The sequence below is a fragment of the Electrona antarctica genome (assembly GCF_951216825.1).
Source record: "Electrona antarctica genome assembly, chromosome: 15".
Taxonomy (NCBI): Eukaryota; Metazoa; Chordata; class Actinopteri; order Myctophiformes; family Myctophidae; genus Electrona; species Electrona antarctica.
This window is the reverse complement of record NC_136796.1, coordinates 37,115,168-37,126,525: the sequence shown is the minus strand read 5'-3', so window position 1 is coordinate 37,126,525 and position 11,358 is coordinate 37,115,168. Positions and strand designations below refer to the sequence as shown.

Sequence of the window (11,358 nt, the reverse complement as noted above, 5' to 3'; positions counted from 1 at the left end):
CACACAAAACAGAAAAAGTACAAAAATCACGGCACAAACAGCATGGTTGTTAAACTCTGTCATTTCTCAACCGTTTCGGACGCGGGGCGGCACGCCGGAACCGGCACGCCGGAACCGGCCCGGCCCCCTGGGCGCGTTCCTGGGGGTCTGGAGCTCCCACACGGACCCCCACACGGAGTTGCACCACTCACTTCACACGGGTGTGATTTTTTATTTAACCTTTATTTAACCAGTAAAAACACATTGAGACTCTTTTTCAAGTGGGAACTGGCCAAGAGGCAGATACTTTTGGTACTTTAAGTACATTTTGATACCAATACTTTTGTACTTTTACTCAAGTATTTTGTTACTTGTAACAGAGTACGTCTACATTGCAGTGTTGATACTTTTACTTAAGTAAAACATTTGAGTACTTTCCCACCACTGCATACATTGCTAATGAGTGTTTTCAGTCCACACAGCACAGTAGGAGCATAGATGATACGTTTATTAGCATGCTTCCCACAACAACAACAACAACAGGCCTTGGATGAGTTCATTATTGACGGCCTAACTCTGCTAACAATGTGCTTCATAAAAAACATTCGCTTAGACAGAGACACACGCACAGTCAATTTAATTGCAACAGCCTCCCATTGTTACCGTCGTATTAACACACATGCACACACACACACGCACACACACACACACGCACACACACTCATAATGGCACTGCAGTACGCCTGGTTCTCATTTCAAACGCACGCACGCACGCACGCACACACGCACGCACGCACGCACGCACGCACGCACGCACGCACGCACACAACACGGAGCGAGCTCATTTAGTTTGCTCAGTTCTGCTGGAGTCGGGCGGAGCAGTGGAATCCAGCAGACTAATGACAGTCAGCCATGTGGTCAGCTCTGAAGCTGTGCATTAAGGAGACGTGATGCCAAGGCCTCTGTCTCCACTGCTGACAAGCCTGACATGTGTCAAGCTCAACCTCGACATGACAGGGAACCATATTTATGACGGCGGCGCTTCAGGCACCAGCTATTAAAATAAGGTGCACTGGCTGTGTGTGTGTGTGTGTGTGTGTGTGTGTGGTGGCTGCTGCCAAAAGAGCGTGCCCGGATCATCACCATAATGACCGTCGCATAATGATTGGATTGTTTGTTGCATGTTGCCATGGGTGACCGGCTGGGATATCCGCAGTAAGTGGTTGCTGGGGTAATACCAGTGGTTCTCAACCTTTTCAGATACAGTACAGATACAGTTTTTCAAAAATAGCAGACCTACAAGCTCGTAGCGCGCCACTCGGTGGCGCGCTATGAGCTTGTAGATCTGCTATTTTTCAATAGCTAAATTATAACATAATGTTTAAAACAACAAAAGGGGTTCCCGCCCAAAATGGGTTAACTGTCCTTTTGCGCAGATCACGCAACAAAAAAAGAAAAGAAAAGGACAATATCGATGGCCTCCAACTGTAGGTACCTCCAAAATAATCACAATTGAACTGGGGATGACCCTCACCCTGAGAATCACTTGGAATTGAGTTCAGTTGAGGTATTGCATTTAGTTGTTTTTTTTGGAAAATATTGTGAAAACAGCTGATCTACAAGCTCACAACACCTCGCAATGCGAGGCGTTGTGAGCTTGTAGATCGGCTATTTTCACTTTTTCCCCTCTTTCTTAAATTATTTGACAATTTGACCAATGTTTCACTAGTTTTTACAGTATAGTTTTCTTGATTTCTTTTGATGCAGTAATGGCTTTTGTGAGGTATTAAATAGGTCTCAAAAGTCCTTAAATGGTCACTTCACTCAATGTCACCTGGGGACCCTCCCAAAATATGTGGGGACCCACCTGGGGGTCCCGACCCACAGGTTGAGAACCACTGGCGTATACTACTGTAGGTTTTTTTCCCTAGTATGTTTATAGGTAGTATCGTCTCTGCCATGTGTGTGTCCGTCCGTCCGTCCGTCCATCCGTCCGTCCGTCTGTCTGTGAGCATCTAATCTCTGGCACCGCACGATTGCCGTGAAACTTTGCACGTACTTTCCCACGGTACCGAGTTATTAGTCCAAAGGCTCATTGTTCCGAAATTACTAACCCTATCCCTAACCCTAACCCTAAACATAACTGCAAGCACGGGAGCAGCGCATGTTCGGACTAACGGGACTTCGGAGTTATGGGCAGTCCCCCGTTCCCACTGACTAAGAAAAGGAATAAAAATGCCAGTCTACATTTTTAAATCTGAACTAGCTTGATTTAAGGGGGGGGGGGGACCCTCACCAATGCACCTGTTTCGACTGGTATCAATGGACAAGACTGCAGTTATCAGTTAGGATCAGTACGATTGTTTCGAGCTAGTATGGGCATGCTTTGCCGACCCAACGGCTCAGTCGGTAGTTCTCCGTGATTATTTTGCTTGATAATCACTGATGTCCTGACGGAGGCGCGCCGTGTCTGGCCACCAGACCCGACTCAGCGCCGTCCAAGTTACATCCCGATAGGCAGAGAATAGTATATATTAGTAGCCCCTAGTTTCCATGCACCGACAATAGTTGGAAATGACATGTCCACCAGGGGGAAACCTTGACCAGGCTACTATGATGAGTAGGCCAGTATGGCCATACTGGGCCCATAAGATAGATGATAAACGGACATACTGGGCCCATAAGATCGTATGATACCGGTCGAATCGGCTAACCAATGGAGTTAGGTGGTTTCCTCCCGACAGCAACGATATCATATTTCAGTAGGCTTGTAGCCTACACTATGGGGGCACTACGAGAGTACTTACAGTGCAGTCTATAGAATACAGTTGAATTATGAATAGGATGTATGGCCGATTACATTGGCTCACTTACAGAATGATTGCTCCATATAACGTCTATATTAATTATGATTGTGGTATATTTCTCTGTCTTGTATTATGTTGCCAGGTCCCGACAGCCAGCGTCACCATCGAGGGAGCGTCTGCGCTCAACAGAGTGCGCTGGTCGTCAGGCGGGAAGGAGGTGGCCGTGGGCGACTCGGAGGGACGCGTGTGGGTCTATGACGCTGGAGAGGTGAAGTATCAACTCTGATGTTGCACTTTCCTAGGGCTGTCACAATCATGACATTTTTACTTGAAGATTCAAGGGACACTTGGCACCTCTTTTGCAACTCTTATTTTAATGATGTTTGGGAGACAAGAAACACTTTCCTGGGGGGGGGTTTATGTGGGAAATATGTGTTTTTAGATATTTTTTGTATTTCAAATGGACACTGGGCTCACTTACTTCCTGGACTTCCTGGACCCCTCCTCCCCTCCCCTCCCCACAAGGTGGAGCAGTGCACCAAAGCATTATGGGAATTGTAATCCAGGAAGTAAGTGAGCCCAGTCCCAGGCTGCGTTCGAATTGCTAGGGTTGTTCCCTAGACTCAGTGGACTCAAATAGTGATGAATTCGGACAATACTCCCTGTATGGGGAGCACCGACTCTGACGTCAATATCGGTAGAGGGCGCTATAGGTCCGCGGGTTCATGTACTTTTTATTTGCATTGTAATCCCCATAGGGTTTTTCAGATCGCCTCATAAAGAACTGTATGAAAAATAAACAAATCATCCCGGCCGTTTCACTCATTTGGATATGAAGAATCAACTGACTACAAGAAACCAGTCAAAACACTGCTGCTGAATTTTCGCTAGGAACAGACTGTATCAAATTAGTGACTGCAGGCTGTCACCTCCCTGCAAGGACAGTTTGTTAAATTATTTTTAAATTCATGGATGAATAAAGAAAAAATAGGTTAATGAAAATAAGTTTGCAGGCATTTAGGCCTATATGTCTATGATAAAAAGGTTATTCTTTTAAAATAACATAGGCCTATGAATATTATCAATAAATGAATATTATATCCATTATCCAGCAATATGAAAACAGTGCACCACCTTGACAATATGAAAATATCAGCAGCATGATTATGAACCCCCGCTAATCCTGGGGGGGGCGGGGGGGGGGGGATACGGCAAAAATAGCCGATCTATAAGCAAGTCTGTGTTGTGAGCTTGTAGATCGGGTACTTTTGGTAAAGAATTACCAAAAGTAGCCGATCTACATGCTCTGCTCACAATACGGACGTTAACAGAAACAGCAGTCCAATAAATTACTGCCTACATAATGAAGTTTTAATGTATTTATCGCAATTCAATGAAATAATGTTAGATAACATATATTTTTTCATGGCAGGAATTAATTAATGTTAATAAAACATATGTTCGGAGACACAATTAATGTGTCTCACATGCATGTACAAAATATATATTGGACTTTAGCACATAGCTTTACAACCTCACCAAGCTTAAACTATTAAAAAAGTCTGCGGTTGTAAAAATAGTGTCGGCAGCAGGGCGCGAAACCGTGAACCCATGAACGATGGTTTGAAAAGCGGCGTAACAGTCCACTAGACTAACAAGGCAGCTGATAGAACAGGGTTCTAAGGCAGCATAGCCAGCAGGGCAGCTGTCAGAAAGGGGTTCTATGCTAGTATTAGAAGGTGAAGTTCCGTGTCCGTGGGACTTGTAAAACGTGTTTGATTGATAATTGATTGATTGATTAATTGATAATTAAACAACGATTAGATGTATAAAATATATATTGGACTTTAGCACATAGCCTTACAACCTCACCAACCTTAATCCAAAAACTATTAACGCTATATATTCTACAGCAAGCAAATGATTCCTCTCCTAACGTCATGCGCTGGGCCTGGGTGATACAATGAATCAGATTAGTAATAGGCCTACTATTGCAAATGAATTGTTTTATTATAAATAAAATAAAACAATTGCAAATAAATGCACAGATCATTTGTCTCGAGATCTGTAGCTTCGAGATCCGCCAGGGAAGAAAAGAGAGGGGAAAACGAAAGTTTAAAAAGTACATTTGTGTTGATTTCTTTCGCTGGTTCAACTTCTGCCTCTTCTGAGTTGGAGCGCAATGAGCGCATGCATGCAGAAGCAGTGCACATGCGCGCAAACGCGTGCATGTGCGCTCAAGAGCGAGCTTGCGCAATGCATTATGGGGCAGATTTGCTTCGCTGTGTTTTTGTAGTGACCATCGAATGGTCCCTACAATTCCCGGTACATTGTGGGATACTTCAGTCCACTACATTAGGGTGCAAAAATGCTCACTACATATTCGGACACTATAACAAAATGGCGGAACCCCAAAGTAGTGCACTATATGGGGCATAGGGAATGAATTCGAACGCAGCAGCCCCAGTGTCCATTTTCATGATTTTTCATGTATATATTTTCTTTTAAAGATTTGTTTTTGGCTTTTCTGCCTTTATTGATAGTATCAAGTGAAGATGGACAGAGAGAAGGGGAGAGACATTCAGCAATGTCTGGGGGACTTGAACACGCGACACGCTGTCAGGCCAAAGCCTATATGTGGCATGTGCCCGGACCACTTGGCCAGCGGGCACCCCCATATATATTTTTTTAATTGTTTAAAATCATGAAAAACCACATAGGCCTACTATAAAAAATATATTTTTTTTTAATTCATGAAAAATGACATGTCATGTCAACATGCTATAGTATGTTGTTTTTCGTTATTTTTGACGATTCAAATACATTCTGAAAATCATGAAAAAACTACATACTATAGTTCATGGTTTTCGACGATTAAAAGATGATGAAAATCATGAAAAACGACATACTATAGTATGTTGTCGAAAACCATGACAAGCTACATACTTAGTATTGTAAGTATGTACTACATGAAACTACATGAAAACATTGATTGTCTTTCTAGATCAAATTAGGTTGACTGTATTAGCATTTATTTTCTCAACAATTCTATGTTGAAGCCATTTGAATTGTCACAATATCAAGGGACAAGCTGTCAGAGCCTGGACTTGAACCTGTGGCCTCCTGATTCCCAGGCAGGCTCTGTACCCAGTGAGCCACTGTGCTTGCTGTGTTCAAAAAGCCAAATAGATAATGATAGAAGAGCCAGAGATTTGTTTCCATTGTGGTTGGTTCATTCAAACGTCTAGATAAACAACCGCACAGCAATCAATAGACAAATATCCTGGTATCTTTTTTATTTATTTTTTCATCAATGATGTTACTCAAAGGCAAAGGAAGACGGGGTTGTGGCAGGTAGTAAATAGCTCAGTGAGTTAGTACACTGGCTACATGATGTGGAGGTTGTGGGTTCAAACCCCACTCAACTCTTTACTTTCAAGACCGATTTCAAGAAGAATGGCGCAGTGGGCTAGTCATACGGGACACCACAGCATACCTTGACGGTTATGAAAAAGAACCCATCGATGTGTGAGCAGTGCGTGCGGGTTACCAGACAATTAAATGGCTGTTTATAGTAAAATCAAAGGGCTGGGAAGGGGCGAGATCACATAGAGGAGGGGGCTATATTTCTAACAATATGGAACATTTCAAAGATTACTTTACAAGCTAACATGTCCACCTTAAGATGAACATTTTAAAGTTTGAATGGGGTTTCTAGGTGTAAGTATGTAGGACTAGTGGCATGCCAAAGTTTGTGCTATTGCCATTGAGAATGCATTGGGCGTTAAAGTTAAATAACTCAGAAACTACAAAACATTTCAAAGTAAAAAGTTCCAGCATGTGTCTCCACAGTAAGCTGAATTATAAAAAGTGTGAATGGAGTTTTTAGGTGAAAGTGCTTTTTTGACGTGCCAATATCTGCCATTGAGCCCCATGTTAAAATTCTCAAATTTGAAACCACTATATTTCTAGAACTATGAAACATTTCAAAGATTCCTTTTCAGGCAAACATGTCCACCGTAAGATGAACCTAAGTAGGCTTGAATGGGGTTTCTAGGTGTAAGTATGTAGGACTAGTAGCATGCCAACGTTTGTGCTATTGCCATTGAGAATGCATTGGGCGTTTAAGTTAAATAACTCAGAAACTACAAAACATTTCAAAGTAAAAAGTTCCAGCATGTGTCTCCACAGTAAGCTGAATTATAAAACGTGTGAATGGAGTTTCTAAGTGAAAGTGATTTTTTGACGTGCCAATATCTGCCATTGAGCCCCATGTTAAAATTCTCAAATTTAAAAGAATTATATTTCTAAAACTATGACACATTTCAAAGATTCCTTTTCAGGCAAACATGTCCACCGTAAGATGAACCTAAGTAGGCTTGAATGGGGTTTCTAGGTGTAAGTATGCAGGACTAGTAGCATGCCAAAGTTTGTGCTATTGCCATTGAGAATGCATTGGGCGTTAAAGTTAAATAACTCAGAAACTACAAAACATTTCAAAGTAAAAAGTTCCAGCATGTGTCTCCACAGTAAGCTGAATTATAAAAAGTGTGAATGGAGTTTCTAGGTGAAAGTGCTTTTTTGACGTGCCAATATCTGCCATTGAGCCCCATGTTAAAATTCTCAAATTTGAAACCACTATATTTCTAAAACTATGAAACATTTCAAAGATTCATTTTCAGGCAAACATGTCCACTGTAAGATGAACCTAAATTGGCTTAAATGGGGTTTCTAGGTGTAAGAATTTAGGACTAGTAGCATGCCAAAGTTTGTGCTATTGCTATTGAGAATGCATTGGGCGTTAAAGTTAAATAACTCAGAAACTACAAAACATTTCAAAGTAAAAAGTTCCAGCATGTGTCTCCACAGTAAGCTGAATTATAAAACGTGTGAATGGAGTTTCTAGGTGAAAGTGCTTTTTTGACGTGCCAATATCTGCCATTGAGCCCCATGTTAAAATTCTCAAATTTGAAACCACTATATTTCTAAAACTATGAAACATTTCAAAGATTCCTTTTCAGGCAAACATGTCCACCGTAAGATGAACCTAAGTAGGCTTGAATGGGGTTTCTAGGTGTAAGTATGTAGGACTAGTAGCATGCCAAAGTTTGTGCTATTGCCATTGAGAATGCATTGGGCGTTTAAGTTAAATAACTCAGAAACTACAAAACATTTCAAAGTAAAAAGTTCCAGCATGTGTCTCCACAGTAAGCTGAATTATAAAACGTGTGAATGGAGTTTCTAGGTGAAAGTGATTTTTTGACGTGCCAATATCTGCCATTGAGCCCCATGTTAAAATTCTCACATTTGAAACCACTATATTTCTAAAACTATGACACATTTCAAAGATTCCTTTTCAGGCAAACATGTCCACCGTAAAATGAACCTAAGTAGGCTTGAATGGGGTTTCTAGGTGTAAGTATGTAGGACTAGTAGCATGCCAAAGTTTGTGCTATTGCCCTTGAGAATGCATTGGGCGTTAAAGTTAAATAACTCAGAAACTACAAAACATTTCAAAGTAAAAAGTTCCAGCATGTGTCTCCACAGTAAGCTGAATTATAAAAAGTGTGAATGGAGTTTCTAGGTGAAAGTGCTTTTTTGACGTGCCAATATCTGCCATTGAGCCCCATGTTAAAATTATCACATTTGAAACCACTATATTTCTAAAACTATGACACATTTCAAAGATTCCTTTTCAGGCAAACATGTCCACCGTAAAATGAACCTAAGTAGGCTTGAATGGGGTTTCTAGGTGTAAGTATGTAGGACTAGTAGCATGCCAAAGTTTGTGCTATTGCCCTTGAGAATGCATTGGGCGTTAAAGTTAAATAACTCAGAAACTACAAAACATTTCAAAGTAAAAAGTTCCAGCATGTGTCTCCACAGTAAGCTGAATTATAAAACGTGTGAATGGAGTTTCTAGGTGAAAGTGCTTTTTTGATGTGCCAATATCTGCCATTGAGCCCCATGTTAAAATTCTCAAATTTGAAACCACTATATTTCTAAAACTATGAAACATTTCAAAGATTCCTTTTCAGGCAAACATGTCCACCGTAAGATGAACCTAAGTAGGCTTGAATGGGGTTTCTAGGTGTAAGTATGTAGGACTAGTAGCATGCCAAAGTTTGTGCTATTGCCATTGAGAATGCATTGGGCGTTAAAGTTAAATAACTCAGAAACTACAAAACATTTCAAAGTAAAAAGTTCCAGCATGTGTCTCCACAGTAAGCTGAATTATAAAAAGTGTGAATGGAGTTTCTAGGTGAAAGTGCTTTTTTGACGTGCCAATATCTGCCATTGAGCCCCATGTTAAAATTCTCAAATTTGAAACCACTATATTTCTAAAACTATGACACATTTCAAAGATTCCTTTTCAGGCAAACATGTCCACCGTAAAATGAACCTAAGTAGGCTTGAATGGGGTTTCTAGGTGTAAGTATGTAGGACTAGTAGCATGCCAAAGTTTGTGCTATTGCCATTGAGAATGCATTGGGCGTTAAAGTTAAATAACTCAGAAACTACAAAACATTTCAAAGTAAAAGGTTCCAGCATGTGTCTCCACAGTAAGCTGAATTATAAAACGTGTGAATGGAGTTTCTAGGTGAAAGTGATTTTTTGACGTGCCAATCTGCCATTATAAATTTCTCACATTTAAAGCACTATATTTCTAAAACTATGAAACATTTCAAAGATTCCTTTTCAGGCAAACATGTCCACCATAAGATTAACCTAAATAGGTTTGAATGGGGATTCTAGGTGTAAGTATGTAGGACTAGTAGCATGCCAAAGTTATAATTTTTTTCGGACGGCATACTATAGCATGTCGTTTTTCGTGATTTTGGACTATTTGAAAAAAATATGAAAATCATGAAATAACGACATACTATAGTTCATGGTTTCGGACGGCATACTATAGCAAGTCGTTTTTCGTGATTTTGGAGGATTTGAAAAAAATGAAAAAAACGACATACTATAGCATACGAAAAAGCGTGACGAAAAAGCATGATGTATGTCATTTTTTCATGCACTTTGTCCAAGCCAGGGCTTGAACCTGTGGCCTCTTGATTCCCAGGTAGGCTCTGTACCCAGTGAGCCACTGTGCTTGCTTGCATGCTGTGTACAAAAAGCAAAATAGTTGATGATAGAAGAGCCAGAGACTTGTTTCCATTGTGGTTCATAAGCATTCAAACCTCTAGAGATAAACAACAGCACAAGAAACAATAGACACATCTCCTGTTGTTTTATTTTTTGTATTTTATTTTTGTATTAATGTTGATACTCAAAGGGAAAGGCAAACTGTGTTGTGGCAGGTAGCAAGTAGCTCAGTGACTTAGCACACTGGCTACATGATCTGGAGGTTGTGGGTTCAAACCCCACTCAAATCTTTACTTGCCAAAATCTGCCATTGACCCCCATTCTGAATTTCTCAAATTTAAAAGAATTATATTTCTAAAACTATGAAACATTTCAAAGATTCATTTTCAGGCAAACATGTCCACTGTAAGATGAACCTAAATAGGCTTAAATGGGGTTTCTAGGTGTAAGTGATGCTGGCATTCAAAGCAACCAAAGGCATGGCCCCCCCATATCTCACAAGTATGATCGTACCCTACAAACCCTCCCGCGCACTCAGATCAGCCAACGCAGGGAAGCTGGAGGTACCTTCACTAAAAACGCCGGGACAACGCTCCACATGTCCCAAACTCTTCTCCCTTCTGGCTCCAAAACTATGGAATGCACTTCCCATCACAGTCAGAACTGCAGCCTCACTCCCAATCTTCCGCCGTAGTCTGAAAACCCACCTCTTCAGACTCCACCATGGCCCGTAGCACTTGCCCTAGCCTAGCCCCTTAGATAGCACATTATGTAGACTTAGATAGTATTTTAAACAGACTTATAGCTTGTTACGTAGACAGCTCTAGAATTGCACTTTATGTAGTCATAGCACTTTATAGTACACATGTATAATATATTATATAGTATAGTATGTATAGTTTACATAGATACTCCACTGTTACGTTCTTAGTCTACGCATGATTCATGATAACTACTTTTTATATATGTGATGTATGCCATGCTTTTGTTATTGCTTAATGTAAGTCGCTCTGGATTAAGAGCGTCTGCTAAATGCCTAAATTGTAAATTGTAAGTATGTAGGACTAGTAGCATGCCAAAGTTTGTGCTATTGCCATTGAGAATGCATTGGGCGTTAAAGTTAAATAACTCAGAAACTACAAAACATTTCAAAGTAAAAAATTCCAGCATGTGTCTCCACAGTAAGCTGAATTATAAAAAGTGTGAATGGAGTTTCTAGGTGAAAGTGATTTTTTGACGTGCCACTATCTGCCATTGAGCCCCATTGTAAAATTCTCAAATTTGAAAGCACTATATTTATAAAACTATGAAACATTTCAAAGATTCCTTTTCAGGCAAACATGTCCACCGTAAGATGAACCTAAGTAGGCTTGAATGGGGTTTCTAGGTGTAAGTATGTAGGACTAGTAGCATGCCAAAGTTTGTGCTATTGCCATTGAGAATGCATTGGGCGTTTAAGTTAAATAACTCAGAAACT

General features: G+C 40.6%; 1 protein-coding gene across 1 annotated transcript in view; it reads left to right on the top strand.

The window, feature by feature from the left end:
* The window catches only part of dync1i1a (dynein cytoplasmic 1 intermediate chain 1a), a gene marked incomplete at its 5' end in the record, with an annotated part of 140,692 nt that overhangs the window by 58,382 nt on the left and 70,952 nt on the right, over nucleotides 1-11,358 (top strand). The window contains one exon of the mRNA XM_079522096.1: nucleotides 2,929-3,054. Within this exon, the coding sequence (XP_079378222.1) occupies nucleotides 2,929-3,054 (126 nt within the window). The remainder of the gene's footprint in view (nucleotides 1-2,928; nucleotides 3,055-11,358) is intronic.